Source organism: Apostichopus japonicus, chromosome 14 (genome assembly GCF_037975245.1).
Source record: "Apostichopus japonicus isolate 1M-3 chromosome 14, ASM3797524v1, whole genome shotgun sequence".
Lineage (NCBI taxonomy): Eukaryota > Metazoa > Echinodermata > Holothuroidea > Aspidochirotida > Stichopodidae > Apostichopus > Apostichopus japonicus.
Genome location: NC_092574.1, coordinates 4,950,175 through 4,967,707, shown reverse-complemented (window position 1 = coordinate 4,967,707; position 17,533 = coordinate 4,950,175). Strand labels below are relative to the sequence as shown.

The window sequence follows — 17,533 nt, the reverse complement described above, 5'->3', positions numbered from 1 at the left end:
AATCCACTCGATTTGCTAAGACCGTAGGTTTCTTTCTGCTATAAGCATGACCATATACAATTCATGAACCATTCAAACTTGCAGTTTCAAATTCATTAGCTGTATTGATGGTGTCGCAAATTTATCAGAATCAACACAAAAAAAGTCAATAAAACAAGAATTTACAGAGGGCGTACACTCTATCTACTGTAGAGGGCGTACACTCTATCTACTGTAGAGGGCGTACACTCTATCTACTGTACAGAGCCGTATACGGCTCTGCAACTGTGTAAATGAGTTCTAGCTACTACTTTTACTACTCAGAGCAGTGTCGGTACCAGGGAGTTGTTCCTTAACAACTCCCTCCCTGGTCTGTACATTGGTTGCCACTTTTGATTTCCTGGTATAGACCCATAGAAGTTGAACTAGGAAGAATGCTGACACAGTGTATTCTGTGTGTTTAAGCATTGAAGCATTGAAAATAGTGAGGGCGCTTTGGGTTGTACGACAAAAAGACAGATCATTTGCATGTCTTCATACATACATCGTGCATTCGACTTTGAAACTGAATTTGATTTTACCCGCTTTTTGGAAAGAGAAGGAATACTTTTTCACAACAGAGACATGTTATGGCAAACATGTTATGGCAAGTAATTTACACCTGATTAGGAACCAACTTTGAAAACTTTTTATCCCGCCTCTTATGACTCGATTAAGTGGAGTTTTTTGTGCAACATTTAATGTCTGGAAAGTGTCATTTCTGGTATCTGAGAGGCACATTATTTTGCTTGTATTATTTTAGTGCTCCACTCAAATAGTGCCATAGTTGTCCCTATGAAATGCCGTGAAAAATGCAACCCTCCCTCCTCCCCACCCCCTTCCCACACACCTACTTTTGTGTAATACTTCCATATTAGTCTGTGCATACAGTTCTCAGTTTATTGTTAATGTTGCAAAGTGGGTAGTAGCCAGTGGCGGACTGGCCACACGGGCATTTGGGCAATGCCCGGTGGGCCGGTTGGGCTGGGGAGCCTGGTAAAAATTACAGCCCATTTTCAAAGTAGTTAGAATGCAGCCGGGCTGTGTAGAAATATATTTTTAACTGTGGGAATCAGCTCATGAAATCACCATGTTAGTTAGTCGGTTAGTTCGTAACAAAAGAACGTGCTATTGGCAACCCGTCCGTGCTAATGGACTTTATTTAGGGTTTTTTCCATATTTTTTTCAAGCATGTTTTCACAAAATGCTTGATAAACTAAATAAAATACAATCTAAAACATATATTTTGTCTATTTTTGTTTACGTTTTTAACTTTCATCAGTTTAATCAAGTGTTGCTTCTGGAAAATTCTATTTGGGTCATTTCTAAAGGATTATTGGAACCTACAAAATTGAGAAATATAGCACCATTTCGCATCTAGGCATTCCTTAACTTCAAAAAAATGTCAATGGCGAGGGGAACATCCCCCCCCCCCCTTAGAACCCTTACCCAACATTCGCCATTTGTTCCTACAAGCATCTGACCTCAAATGACCTCTGCACCCCCTATACAACAGAGTTAGTATATGGGTCCACAAATATAGGCAAGTATGGTGCCTGCGGACCCTCACATTCTCACATTTCGTCAGCTCCTAACCTGTCAACCTCAGACCAAGGCAACATACTGCAGTACCCTCCCTTCTCACAGCAGGTCCGGATTTTCGGCATTTCACAGGCATCCAATTCACGAGAGGTAAAAGACACACACATGAGACAGCAGACAAACACTCTCACCCATATGACAAATGCACACAAGCAGCATGACAATGAGTCAACTGGATTAAATAAGGAATAGAATGAACTTGGAAGAGTAATACCTGAGAGAAGAATAAAGGTATAATATTTCTGCTTGTCTCTGTACAATATGAACGTGAAAGAGTGATACGTGTGAGCAGGCGCGGCGGAACAGAAAAATTATTGGGAGGGGGGGGGGGCTAATGTGTTGAGACTATCTAAGCGGAGCGCCACCATCGGTTGGCGCGGAGCGTACAAGAAAATTTTGGGTTTTTTCAAACCCCCAGATGGCCGGAAACGGCACTTCCCGAGTGTTTTATGCTGCGAATACCTAGCCCTAAAATATGGGTCTCAAGCCTGCAATTTCTCAGATTGCACGTAAAAGTCTGTAAAAACATTGTAATTTGTATATTCGATGGTGTTTTAAGAGAGTAGCTATTACTCGTAGTGTACTCGCAAAGACGTTTTTGAGTGTAAGGGCAGTGGCGGAGTTAGGGGTATTGGTCGGGGGGGGGGGGCAAGAATGGTCTGTAGGTAGCTTTCGACACTATCTAAACGGAGCGCCACCACAGGTTGGCGCGGAGCGTACAGAAAATTTTTGAGTAAAGTTACTCCCTAGATTGCAGGAAATGACCCTTTCCGGGCCTTGCTAATTTGCAGATAAACGGAGAATAAATAGGTGTCGTCGCCATTTTGTCGGAAAATTACACCAACAGAATATGACAAATGTCAATAGGTATATGAGAGCGCAATAAAATAGTCAATAATCGCGAATAAGTTAAAAGTAGTGAAAAGCTGAAAAGGGTGCCAGCAGTCCATTTGAGTACGTCAGGAGGGGGGGGGGGGGATCCGCCCCCTGACTGTATATATGGACGCTCCGCCACTAAGTAAGGGGATGTTGGAGAACTGGCTGAAATGAGGCAAGTCATTGGCCTAAGACGAAGTTGTGTTACGCTTACCGGTACTCACACTCACTGCTTCCACTTTTCACGGGGCGTGAAGACGCGGTTGGGGTGACAATGTGGTCTATAGCGAGCGGACGGGCCGAGGGACCAGGGTCCCCCAGCAATTGCTAAAATTATTACACCTATATAGTATACGTGTGCATCGGACAGATCGACAAGTATGCATTGAAAAATGGGCAGATGCACGTTTCGGAGCCTTGGTAAATATTGGGGGGGGGGCTTATCATGCATTTGCCCCCTCAACTTTTTCATTGGGGGGGCTGAGCCCCCCAAGCCCCCCCCCCCGGTTCCGCCGCCACTGCGTGTGAGAAGAATGAAAGTATCATTTTTCTGCTAGTCTTCACATATTACAATATGAGCAAAATAGGAGCCTTCTCAACTACACTACTTAAAAACTGGAATACTCTACCCCCCTCTTTTGTTTATATGACTTTAGAATGATATTTCTGCTTGTTTGTCTCCTCTGTAAAATATGAATAAAATAATAGCTTTCCTATCTATCAAGTACATACACATGCCGTTATTAGAGTTGCTAATCTGAACAGAGTTGCCACTGCTAGCCCTGAACAAATGATATTACCCCACCCCCTCTTTTTCATATATGATATTAAATGACATCAATCAATCATTAATAAGTACTTCGAGAAAATTAATATACATACTGGTTACCCCCCTCTCTTTCATTTATATGATATTTGAAGAATAAAAGATTACTATTTCTGCTTGTCTGTCTGTATATACGATATGAACAAAATTGTAGATTTCCTGTCAAGTATACATGTACACATGGTTATTGGAGTTGCTAATCTGAACGGAGTTGCTACCTCCAGTCATGTAGCTCGCGAAGCGGACGTGTATAGCCGCTGGTATGGCGTGAGCACTGACACATTCAATGTAAATATCGACACCTGTTGTGATGGCGCGGGTTACGACTTCGATACCCGACGGTCAAGGATAAACTTTTTCATTTTTTTTTCGCAGCTCATTTGAAGAAAATACGAATTACTGTGCTTCTTTTTCCTTATGAAAAACCAACTCAGATGATGGGAGTTGAATATAACAAAATATATATATATTTTTTTGACCAACCCAAATCTCAGATGGGGGCACTCGGGGGGCACTAGGTTTTCCAGGGGGGCACGTGCCCCCCTGGCCCCCCTTGGCGACGCCACTGAAGCTACACCATATTCATGCGTCATATCGTTGTCGTTTGTTTGTGATTGACGAGTTCAGCTAATCCAACATAACATTACACCCCTGAAGCCTGCGACGCTTCACCAGGGTCCAGTGAATAACAATCAAGCAACTGAGCAGACGACACTAGTAAAGTAATTTAATTCCTACGTAATTGCTGCTACTATCAGGGGCGTAGCGAAGGGGTTTTTGTTGGGGGGTGTGGAGAATTTGATTTGCCGACGGATCTGGAAGTGGTGACTGAAATGGGGGAGGGGTCTAAGGGGAGGGAGTGTCCCCCTCCCATTTGGCAATTTTTTAGTTTTGAAACGTCCTTAGATGCAATCTGGTGCATATTTTAAGTCAAATTTGATTTGCCGACGGATCTGGAAGTGGTGACTGAAATGGGGGACGGGTCTAAGGGGAGGTGGTGTCCCCCTCCCCTTTGGAAAATTTTTAGTTTTGAAACGTCCTTAGATGCAATCTGGTGTATATTTTAAGTCAAATTTGATTTGCCGACGGATCTGGAAGTGGTGACTGAAATGGGGGAGGGGTCTAAGAGGAAGGGGTGTCCCCTCCCTTTTGGCAATTTTTTAGTTTTGAAACGTCCTTAGATGCAATCTGGTGCATATTTTAAGTCAAATTTGATTTGCCGACGGATCTGGAAGTGGTGACTGAAATGGGGGAGGGGTCTAAGGGTAGGGGGTCTACCCCTCCCCTTTGGAAAAATTAGTTTGAACGTCCTTAGATGCAATTTGGTGCATATTTTAAGTCAAATTTGGCACGGAAGAAGCTCCCGTTCTCCTTTTTCTATTCAGCTTTCCTTCTTTCTTCCCCTTCCGCTCTCTTCACCTTTTCTCCTTTTGCCGACAGACCCAAAATTTGCCGACAGCGACCAAATTATTGGGGGGGGGGGGGGTGACACCCCCCCACACCCCCCCCGCTCGCTACGCCCCTGGCTACTATCTCTTCCCATGGAGGTAAAAACACTTTGTTTTTACCTCCATGCTCTTCCTAAGATGAACCTGTGAAACTGCAGTCCACTGCCACATTTTTAACGATTTTGGCACCCACATGCGGCACACGATATCACTATTTCGAGTGAATGATGTCAACTTTATCACTCTAGTTATGTCAAAGACGTAGTGTTTGTATTACGCGCCGGTAATTTCTTGCCGTACAAGCAAAGCGCCACAAGTAGGATGAGTGACTTCAGTATATGTCGTATGACGTCATTCTCCCTACTTCAATTTCTAAATAAAATAAAACTGTTAGCAAACTGCTTATCCACCAGAGAGCCTGTGTAAGAGAATGTTACTGTTACTTGTCATTTAGCCTTTGAAGAAGATCCTGCTAGGATCGAAATGTCAGGCCAACTTACTTTTACACATACTTCAATTTCTATGTATAGACCCCAACTATAGCACGCTATCATGGAAATGTTTCTTGAGATTACGTAATCGACCTGCCTTGGTCGTAAAATGACCTCTTTTTACCAATTAGTCTGCAACGCTTGCCACATGTTTTTTTCTTTTATGAGGGTCTTAGTGTGAAAGCTGTATAATTTACTACACTGTAGACTGAACATATTTCCACACAGTGTTTTTACACAAAGAGCCTAATGGTGTTAAGAAGCTATGCAGGCTAATGCATGAGGTCGATTAACGACCGTGGCAGGTCGATTACGTAATCTCAAGAAACTTTTCTATCTATAGCGTGCTATAATTGGAGCCAATGAAGCAGATCTTTAAGGTTGCTGCCATTCAATACAAGGACGCACCCTCGCTAGTAAACATCGGTAGGAAATGTTCTTCTTTGGGAAAGATATATTCTTTTGCTTTTTGAAAAGCACTTTGAATAGGATATTTCTTTATACATTTATAAGCCTGACCATCATGCGAGTCAGTAGGGAGAGAGGCAAGGGTGTAGGAAAAATTGTGCAGGAGATATATGGGGAGTTGGCTTCCATGACCCCATGGCAACACCCCTCCATTATACAATCTCAGAATGGTCCATTTGATGTTTAAAACTTTATTTTTTTTCTAGAGGGGTCGGATACAATGACCCAAGTCCAGCCCTCCTTCACAAAATCCTTCATTTGCCTCTGACCATTCCACAAAAGTTCAGCCCCATATCTTTATCAGTTTGGGGGAAGTTTAGAATTTGCCCCCCCTCCCACCCAGTGGCGTCACCAGACTTTTCAGTCTGGGGGGGCACAGGGGGGCACCAGCATTTGATGGGGGGGCACTTAGGTGGATACGGATCGCCGTCCTGGGGAAGGGGTCTAAGGGGAGGGGGTGCCCCCTCCAGGCGCGGCAGAACGGGAAAATTATTGGGGGGTGGGCTAATGTGTAGAGACTATCTAAGCGGAGCGCCACCATCGGTTGGCGCGGAGCGTACAAGAAATTTTTGGGTTTTTCAAACCCCCAGATGGCCGGAAACGGCACTTCCTGAGTGTTTTATGCTGCGAATACCTAGCCCTAAAATATGGGTCTCAAGCCTGCAATTTCTCAGGTTGCACGTAAAAGTCTGTAAAAACATTGTAATTTGTATATTCGATGGTGTTTTAAGAGAGTAGCTATTACTCGTAGTGTACTCGCAAAGACGTTTTTGAGTGTAGTAAGGGGATGTTGGAGAACTGGCTGAAATGAAGCAAGTCATTGGCCTAAGATGAAGTTGTGTTGCGCTTACCGGTACTCACACTCACTGCTTCCACTTTTCACGGGGCGTGAAGACGCGGTTGGGGTGACAATGTGGTCTATAGCCAGGGGACGGGCCGAGGGTCCCCCCAGCATTTACTAAAATTATTACACCTATATAGTATACGTGTGCATCGGACAGATCGACAAGTATGCATTGAAAAATGGGCAGATGCACGTTTCGGAGCCTTGGTAAATATTGGGGGGGGGGGGCTTATCATGCATTTGCCCCCTCAACTTTTTCATTGCCCCCAGGCCCCCCGGTTCCACCGCCATTGCCCCCTCCCCTTTGGAAAATTTTCGCATACGGAGGATGGGCTAGATGCAAAATGCTGCCACATTTGATGCTAAATTCGATCTGAAGATATCTCCAGAAATTGCTATTTTTGAGGTAATGATTTTAACAAGGGGCAGAATTTTGCAGAGGATATGAACCACATGCTGTCGATATTATGCCTAACCCTATATCAATAGAACCTACATTTGTTGAATTAATGTGTGCATGACCCCGACTCCTTTCTTGTCTTTCTCGTTTTCGCCCATTATCTGTTAAGATGTAACAGGTTCCAGCATCGTTATTGGCTCTTATCAGGGATCTCACCATGCAATCCAAAGTTTGATCACACATCGAGTATGGCTCAGTATGCAGGTGTGAACATTCGCCATTTGTTCCTACAAGCATCTAACCTCAAATAACCTCTGCACCCCTTACACAACAGGGTTAATATATGGGTCCACAAATATAGGCAAGTATGGTGCCTGCGGACCCTCACATTCTCACATTTCGTCAGCTCCTAACCTGTCAACCTCAGACCAAGGCAACATATTGCAGTACCCTCCCTTCTCACAGTCATGTAGCTCGCGAAGCGGACGTGTATATCCGCTGGTATGGCGTGAGCACTGACACATTCAATGTAAATATCGACACCTGTTGTGATGGCGCAGGTCACGACTTCGATACCCGACGTTCAAGGATAAACTTTTTCATTTTTTCGCAGCTCATTTGAAGAAAATACGAATTACTGTGCTTCTTTGTCCTTATGAAAAACCAACTCAGATGATGGGAGTTGAATATAACAAAATATATATATATTTTTTTACCAACCCAAATCTCAGATGGGGGGCACTCGGGGGGGCACTGGGTTTTCCAGGGGGGGGCACGTGCCCCCCTGGCCCCCCCTTGGCGACGCCACTGCTCCCACCTTTGAAATCCTTTGCACATCACTGGCGGAAGTAAGCCTATGCACCTGGGAAATGGTTACAAGTACCAAAACAGAGGGGCACGATCCACTGAAGCCATCCCACTATTCTCCTGATACCCACGAAATAGGAACTCAAAGAAATCCTGAGAGTACTATATCCGGTGTCTAGAACTGTCAAATATAACAAAAAATTCACCATGGTTTGGCACTCTCCTTTGGGAACCCATTTATGTTCTTACACTCTGCCAGTACCAGATTTATTGTGGGGGGGGGGGGGGGGAGTTGTCCTGCTCCCCCTGCCAGAGTGCCCTCTCTATACAAAAATATAATAATTATAAAATAAGTTTCTTTTATTAAACTAAAAAAAATAGAGATTTTGTAATTTGTCTTTTCTAAAAATCTACTTGTAATCTGTAATTTTGGTCATTTGCCATGTATTTTGATTTCTGCACATGACGGACCCGACGATCCTGAAGTGCCCTGTGCCTCCAAGGTGTATATCCGGCACTGTACACTGCCCCTGCTATACCACTTCCCCAGACAAAACTGGTTCAATTTCCTGTGGAAACCATGCTAACTACGGTGATGATTGATAAGGTTTTGCTGTTTCAAAGACGATCAATAATCCGATGGCAAGGGAAATGAAAACTTCTGTCGAAATTTGTAGAGAGTTGTAACTAATAGGTCATTGGAATGTTTCGTGATGCAAGGATGCTCTGCCACTGATGCTAATACCAAAGATCCACCTGTTAGTTCAGTGTCTTGTCTGCAGAGATGTATACAGGGGCGTAGCCAGTATGTAGCACTGTAGGCCCGGGCCTACATTTTTTTTTGTCCAAGTTATCTTTTTTTTTAAGACACCCATAATTCAAATCCATAAGCTTGCTGGACGAGTTTAATAGTCTAGACAGGAAAAGCTATTGAAATGAACGGGGCAAGAATATGGCTAAATTAGGTGACCTATTCTTCTGTCATCTATAGGCTGTCATTTCTATCGCGTGCCGTTTCATTCAACACTCTACCTGCCGAAAAAGACTAGGATCCGATCTTGTCAGTTTTTTAACATCTGGGTTTAAAAGTGATATTGAAGGAGGTGTCTCAAGTTAGCAAGAGGCCAGGGAACCAGAATGAACACTCGGGAACTTGAAGGGCCGTTTCCGGCCATCTGGGGGGTTTGTAAAACCAAACTTTTCTTGTACGCTCCGCGCCAACCGATGGTGGCGCTCCGCTCAGATAGTCGTGCCTACGATGATAATTGTGACTGTAATAATAGCTACTAGGCGAGAGTGCTGTAGCAGCATGTCAAGAGTTATATAGGGAAGAATTGGTGTACACAGGATTTCAGAATAGAGTGGGAAGGGGGAGGCAAGTTAAAATATCATGACTGCTTTAGGTAGGGGCTGAACTTATATGGAAAGGCAAGAGGGGAATGGAGGATTTTATAAAGGCGAGGATGTGGCCCTGGGATCGTTGAAGCCAACTGAAGAAAAGTTATGGGATTCCTCCTCCCCTCCCCCTCAACCCCCCCCCCCCAGAAAAGAGAACAAATTTATACATCAAATGGGTGCATTCTGACAGTTCTAGAAACTTAAAAGTAGGTCTATAATTTGCTCTAGACATAAAGTCGTGCTAAGAAATGTGGTGTACAACCCCATAGCAGAGGTCAAATTCTTCCATAGCTGAATGTTAAAATGCCCCAACTGACCATGGAAGGTGGGGGAGCATTGCCCTTGTACACACCACTCTAAGGGGTGGGGAAAGGGTCGGTGGGTATTCTTGTATTTGTATTCCAAGTTAGTCAAGTACTCCTCCCCAGACATCTATTCCCAGCCCTTCCTACAGCTACGCTAATGGATCTTCAATTTGCATTAATAAAACTTTGGGTATCCTCTGAGTACATAGGTAAAGAAAACATTAATCAAAAACTTTGAAAGAAGGAGGGATTATTTTTTTATTACACTGATACAATGTAACCTCCAAAGACAAAAGAATAGGACAAAGAGAGTTCTTCTTGGAAATACATCTATTTGGCGCAAAACCACATACAAAGATTAATAGATTATCTTAAAAGACTTGAATAATTAATTAATAATAGGTAGATATGGACCATTATTAAAGTTGGAATCAAGTTACAGAACATTTTTGTCCAAACCAACAAACACTATTGATAACTGATGACGATAAAACCTTCCCAATATATGGTTTTCCATGGTGAAAAAAAATCCATGTAGTTTATGTGTATAGGATACAGGGAATTTGATACAAAAACGTTGTTAAGAGGATACAGGATTTATGCAAAACAAATCAGTTAGAATACAACACAATTATTACAGATATGCTGTACAGAAGAAACACTTATGTGACAGAAGTATAAATATGCAACAACTGATAAACAACAGGATATGATCATTGCAATGCCTTTCAACCACCCCCCCATCCCCTCCCCCCCCCCTCTACCAGTCCCTATGTAACACTCCCATAAAATGTTGCTGCAATTCAGGACAGCAGTATGTAAGAGCCATTAAAAGGAAGGTAAATAATACATGACTAAACGGTAGCTTCAACTCTCCGATCTTGTTGGCAAAATTTATTTTGTGACCTCCGTAAGTCCGAAATTAAACAAACAGATATTCTTGTCCATGCTTGAATGAATACTAATTCTTTCCCAAGGTAACAACCTAACAAAGTAAAATCATTATTAAGAAAATATTACTCTATTAAAATAAGCCACCTTTAGTCAGAATATTGAAAGAGAGATATAGAGAGTCAACAAGTCAGGGATATATATAAAGGATTCCATTTGCTCTCTATTTGATTATCCTGATGTTATCGGAAGAGTTTATTAACTGATGTCTCAACCCACACCACCTTTAAGAAACACATAAAGATAACATGGTAAAGATGATGTTTCAATTATGATTTGCCACAGAAAGATATTACACATACATCACACCTATATATCTGGTTTTATTACATCACTGCTCTCAAAAGAAACTGTTAAAATATCAGCTGTCATAGACGCAAAGCAAAAAAATCTTATTACAAACATACCTATTATCAAACACTTGACTGTGGAAATTCATCCAATGCAAGTGAGCATATGAAGACTTGTTTCTCTAAGGGTTGGAGTCTACACCTATTAGAATTACAATTTAAGAAAAATGCAAAAAAAACTGGAAACATCAATTAATAGGAAATTGAAAACAGTGCAAGCCATTGCTTGGGAACACCATTATTTCTATGACTAAATCTGTGTACTTTACTTGTTTTGCAAGACTAAAATTAATTTCAGGAAACATGAATTTCTGAGTAATATTACATAGTGGCTGCATAAATTTACTCTGTTGAAATGAAGACAAAAGCCAAACTATAAAAGAGAAGTCTTTATGAGCCAGTCAAAAGCTGAACAGAGATAATCCATGCATAGGAAAAAGAATGAAATAGTAATCCCAATAATAATTACAATAATGACAGGATAAAGTAAAAACAACAATTACACATGAATGCTCTATGAACATTTTCTCCCTCATTTCAAATTACTTTTAGATTCCAAATTTTCCCAACATTTAATGCCGGTCAAATTCAGACACAAAAAGCTGGGCATGTGACACACGGTGCACATTAACCACACTTTAAGCCTCTGTGGACACTCAGAGTCCTGCCATCATCATACAGGGTTCGTCATAGGCCCATCAAGATTCATAGAATCATCAATTTTATTCCTAACATACACTCAGATAAGCTTCATATGTGCATTTCAGTTTCATTCAGGAGAACAAGCCTGCATACATACAGAGCATTGGTTTAAAGTCCCATGCAGAAATAACTTAACGAAAAGATAACAACAATAAAATACCTGAAAGAAATATGGGACTAATTTAATGAGGTGAGACATATGTTTGGCTGTGCAAAATAGGGGCTGTTATTGATATTAATAGAAAGACATTCCTAAAGATGAAAAACAGATTTGTTCTGATTTAAATTGATTCCTTTTAACATATTAAGAGGATCTTTGAATGTACAAATAAGAGCATGTACTTATCATGCTGTTCCTACAGGGAACCATCTCAGTCCAGTAATGGTTTCCTCCCACTATTACACATACTCTCCTAGTCCTGCATTTAAGTATCCCACACTCACTTTTATCATTCCCCTGATAACTTAATGTCTGGTTTTTTGGAAGACCTATGTGCCGACTGAGATAATTACATTTGGAAGAAGTCCTCCAGATTCATGCTGGTACGTGGCAGAGTGGCACTTTCCATTTGTCAACTGGTTTATATCACAATATTGAAAGTAAACAACCAATGATAACTAACAAACAAAGATTCCAGTATCAAGTACATCAACACCGGATGATGTTATATATATACTTGAAACTACAAAGCATCCATTTGAATCTACTTAGTGAGCAACGTTAAATGTAGTACAACAATCTTAATACTGTATTAAAGGTACAATGTCTTGTAAAACTCTTTCAAAACACGACTAGAGAAGTAGGAAGTAGTCCCAAGAGGACTATAGGAAACCTTATCAACCCAGATTAGTATGGCAGTAAGTATCTTCCTTATGAACATAGTTCAACAACAGAAGTTGTAAAAGAAGTCTCCTTTATACTTGATAGTCATCTCCTAGTCACATAAATCTATGAGTATCTGCTTTCTTTGTAAAGCGCCTTGAGCAGTGGCTTTTGTCCACTGATTTGGCGCTATATAAGTCTCATTTATTATTATTAGTGTGGTATGTAATTGACAGGAGATCCCAGGTAAGTGTACAGCCAAAGCTGTGTAAGGATCTCAGGTATACTGTACCACCTCCAGAGGAATCTTTTGTTCAGCTGAGATTGCTTCCAACAGAAAAATGAATCATCCCAAGTAACAGAATTTTCCTTCTTAAAACAAAGTTGTTATAAAATCGAGGAAGTCGGCTGATCACCACCGTACAGTTTGTGGTTAGGATGGTATCCCAGCCTACACTGCCATGTTAGTACCATAGATACACTCACTATGGCATGCTACACATTCACAGATTGGAACAAACACTTTGAGATTTGAGAAACTGCCTCCATTGTCAACAACATTTCTGTCTTTTTAATAACTACAAATATTAAAGTGTAATAAAGTAACAGAGAAAGGGGGAGGGGAGGAGATTTGGGGTAGGATGGAGGGTCAGGAACACATCGGACAACAATGTTTCTTATGGGAATTACCATAATTGTCTTACTTAACCCAAGTCAATGTGTCTTTGTGCATGCAGATTACCACACACTATAATGTAACTACACCCACCTTCTAGTCAATACTCAGGCCAAGTGATAGCTGTATTTTTTTCAAGACTTCATATCTTATGTTCAAACAAGCAAAAATATACACATTGTAATAATAAACACATCATCGACATCAGCGACCAATTGGAAGCTTCATTGCATTGAATGAAAACATAAACACTTTTCTAAACATAAGATTTTGTTGAGGTACAATATTATCTCTCAGCAATGATACATTTTATGTACAGACCTCAAAGAGTAACATGTTGAAAGAAATATTGGATGGTTTTTGAAAATAGTCATACGACACTGACGACACGAACATGGAGATTTAATTACTTTGGTGGAACACAATAGCATCTTCTGAAACTCTGGGGCCATCCAGTAGCTCCACAGCTACTGTATATGATAGAATCCTCAAGCTACTCTATGGGATTTCAACACAACAAGTCTGTGTAGGTTGAGCTACAATGTGCAAGCCGTTGCGTATGCATGAAGAATTCATGAATGATAAATATCCTGCTGCGCGCCGTACGGTAGATGTGACTGAACAGGGAAGCATACAAAAGTGGGTCACTCCATTATTCATCGCATTCAATTCTTAAAATCCATTATTTCTTAATGCCAAAAGTTTTACGACTTATTCAAAAACATGAGCCGCATCAGAAAATCAGACACTTGCTGATAAAAATTCCAAAAAGTAGACTTTAAATGCACCATAAACTACTCTCAACGCAGCGTTTGAAATTCGTTTGACGACTGCTCTTAGTCTCCAGCCTATCGTTCAAAAGCGAAGATTTCAAACAAAGATCTAACACAGAAGCCGTCGTTGATATTATCACCACATGACGGCGATGAAGATGGAGCTCTTAAACATGGATTCCATGTTGTTCTCCGAACTTATTTGCTCGCACAATTATCTACAATTTAACATTAATCACAATATTACAAAACTGCAAAATTCCGGAACTTCAACTTTAGCGTCATTAATATTTGAATTGAATCTATTTTGACTAACCAAGCTAACTGTAATACACAGCTATATATATATATATATATATATATATATATACATATATACTGTTTTGCAGCAATTCACATAGAAAATTTGAAAGGAAAAAAGGTGAAATCATAGAAAAGTTTTAAACTGCCTTTCACTCAACTTCCAAAGCAAATATTCACAACAGGTAACAGACCGTCTTCTTGTAAAAACAACCAACCTGCCGGTAAAATACTCAATCCCACCCTGCCCCCCCCCCCCCCCTTTGAACCTTCTTGCAACAAGGACTAGTTTTAAAAATTTGATTCAATTGAACTTCCCTTGTTTTTGTGCCATTTTTTGGTTTAACGAAAAGGGAAGAGTATGGAGTCACTCTTACTAACCTTGCAAAATTGTGGGGGTGATCGTGGATTGCAAAGTTGTCAATGACTATAACGCGGATCCCAAAGTGTAAGGCTATGACAGTTAGATTCATCCAACATGGTAGCATACAGAAACGCTGTACTCAAAAGCCACAGTCAATGTAATCAGGTCACACATTCAGAGCCTATGCATGCTAAGTTCTACAATACCGCCCTCACTCCCTTTTAAGGGAACCATTTCTTTAAAAAAAAAATGCAGTAGTACTCACAGGTGCAACAAAGCCAATAAAAAGGTCAAATCATATATGTGATATCGAGCACAAAGTTGACAAAAACAGATATCACCATCTTTAAAGCAAAAGACATATTTTGTCACCTGTGAAATACACTAATCATCCATCGCAGACATAAAATCGCTCATTTGTTGTTCCCCACACCCCCAACCCACATCTTTCGAAAGCAAAACGTTGAAACAAAATTCAAAGTATCTGTCATACATGGTTGTTTAGAGTCCGCTCTTCAGACTGCATCAACTTTTTAAGGCATGTATCAAGCAAGAAGAATGGAAGCAATTGAAATTCTTACCTTTATGGTGCACAAAAAATACTACTAATTGATTACAAAAATGGATTAAAAAATAAAGAGACAACCAAAAAAAAAAATGAGAAGAGTAAGAAGAGATATCAATATCAATATTATCTACAAAGAACACTCCTATATACTGTGCCTACTAAACCAATATAGCCATGCAAAAAAAAACAACAACTGGAAAACAGATTGCATTTTTTATAATAAATTTACATCTGAAAAATATTAAGATTATGAATTGGACAGACCAAATAAACAAAACAATGATGACATCACAAAACACACATAGATAAAAGATGGATTACAACTGGCAAGACTTTTTCCAAACATTAACTTGGTACATTGAGCAGAAATTTTGTGTGCCTGCACACATCCAATATCTGGTTAATATGTCTCATTTATTTACCTTCTTTTTTTTTTTGGGGGGCTTTTTGTTATTGTTTTTGTGTCTTATTGTAATAGTGTCGTCTGTATTGTACATATATTGTATTGTGTTTGTGTCTTATGTATATGTTGAGATACCATTGTATTTACTAATTAGCCTCTAAAGTACAGCCAAGTTCAATCAGCCTTCATTGTTTGCTAAAATAGTGAGAAGTAAAAACCTGGTGGATATTAAACAGACATCGTTAAAACCCACCTGCGGTGTCTGCAGATGAAAACTTGCTTCTGACATGAATATATTTTGTTTTGTCACACTTAACGGGTTATTTCCTCATAGAGAATATTAAAAAAGAGAGAAGAAAAAAAAAAGCATCAATAATTTTGTAAAATTTTGAAGGCTGGGTTTAACCCTTCTCCATTGGGAATATCCTTATTGATATTGACAAAATGTTTTGTAAGGAAACATGAGGACTATGCTCAGCCAATCAGTGTCCAAAACACTGGAAGGCATCATCGTGAAGCATCTAAAAACAAAAGCCTCTTTAGAAAAAGAAAAAGAAAAAGAAAAAAAAAACAGCCACTGGGTATAAAAATGAGATCTGAAAAATGACAACAAACAAAAATAAAGAAAGACATCTGCAACATAAAAAGAGGAAAGGATACAATCAGATTTTTAATTAAATGTTTTGCAGCTCAGAGTTTACAATATTTGCTGTTTAATTGAGCATATGTACATGCAAGCCTCGAGTTTCAGCCGTTTCTCAGACTCTTCTTTACTGTTCTTGGTCTGTTGGGATATCTCTGTGTAATAGTAAACTAGATTCTACAGAAGCTGTCTGTCCACTCTTTTCTCTTCTTTCCTCTCCGACCAAGTAATCTGCAGAGACCACACCTGCCCAGATGGTATTTCCCCCATCTCAACCACCGGTAACTGTGTCCGTATGGGGTGGGGTGGGGGGTACATCTTCTTCGGGCTTCACGTGTACAGGTGGGGGGGGTGTCTCCGGTGAGACGGAACTGACGAGAAATTCGCCACTACAAAAAATTGCCTACGGACCACCTTAAGACACTTTCCAAAACACTCATAAATACTGTTTTGGGAACCTCTTGCCTGATGACGAAAGGAGTGTCCAGTGACTCTTTATTTTTCAGTTCACTGGGTTTCCACCCTGGATTGTGGAAGTGAATGTTGAACATTCTGGCCCATCTGGCAAAAATAGCTTTCTCTGTGATAAAACGGTGACCGCCGACGTAGACCGTGTTTTCGTGGCTGTTGTAGTAGCCACATTCTGTAGGGACATCCCATGTCTGGAAGTAGTGGTACTTGACTGTCGAGTCCGGATTTTCACTGCAAAAGGACAAAAGAAAGTGGCTGTTAGGGTCAGAACCGTCTATTTTCAAACATGACTGAATTCAACACAAATGGGTAGAGTAACAATTATAATGTTTAACCAATTTTTTTTATATAAATGGCAACAAATTCCTCATCAAACCTAAGATTGAAGTAAAACACTTGCAAATTCCTTTCTATGTTCATAACTTTGGTTATGACTTGCTTCAGGGATCAGTTTGCTGATTTGAGAGATCCGTACAGAGCACGTTAGGACTGATATGATAGCGCCCTCTGTAGAAACGCTGGAGAGCCCTCGTCAGGAAACGAATGGTTCATCCACGTAAGACGGTTAACACAGACTGACAGGAATCCAAGTTATGTGTGAATATTGCAACGCTTTGTCAAAGTGATGCAAATGTTACAACAGCAATGTGAATACAGCCTTCATTGCTTTGCATCATCAGACCTCAAATTGTAAACTTATTAATGGTTTGACATTTTCTCCGTTTCCGCATCAGTGAACGGCAATATCGCAGATCTTCCACCAGAATAATTGCGTTGAGTACTTTTGTTTCAGTTCCTGGTCCCAGGTGACAGACATCTCACCTAACCAAGGTTTCTTGCTCTAGGAGTCTATATTTGATCCATAATTCAGTTCCCAAGGGTTCTTTAAATCTTCATGATGTTATCTTATAAATCGACTAATTTGTAGTTCAACAAACAGATCGAGATGAACAAGAGGCAGGTAGGTATAAACCTGCTTTTACACTTCAAGCTATCCATTCCTTCCCGGCTCTTCATTGCCACATT

General features: G+C 40.5%; 1 protein-coding gene and 1 long non-coding RNA gene across 4 annotated transcripts in view; both read right to left on the bottom strand.

The window, feature by feature from the left end:
• The window catches only part of LOC139980055 (uncharacterized), a 68,227-nt gene that overhangs the window by 26,670 nt on the left and 24,024 nt on the right, over nucleotides 1–17,533 (bottom strand). The window lies entirely within an intron of this gene.
• LOC139980054 (alpha-N-acetylgalactosaminide alpha-2,6-sialyltransferase 3-like) overlaps nucleotides 9,796–17,533 on the bottom strand; it is a 37,801-nt gene continuing 30,063 nt past the window's right edge. For all 3 annotated transcript variants that reach the window (XM_071991423.1, XM_071991424.1, XM_071991422.1), the window contains one exon: nucleotides 9,796–16,738. In XM_071991423.1, the coding sequence (XP_071847524.1) occupies nucleotides 16,426–16,738 (313 nt within the window). In that variant the 3' untranslated portion in view covers nucleotides 9,796–16,425. The remainder of the gene's footprint in view (nucleotides 16,739–17,533) is intronic.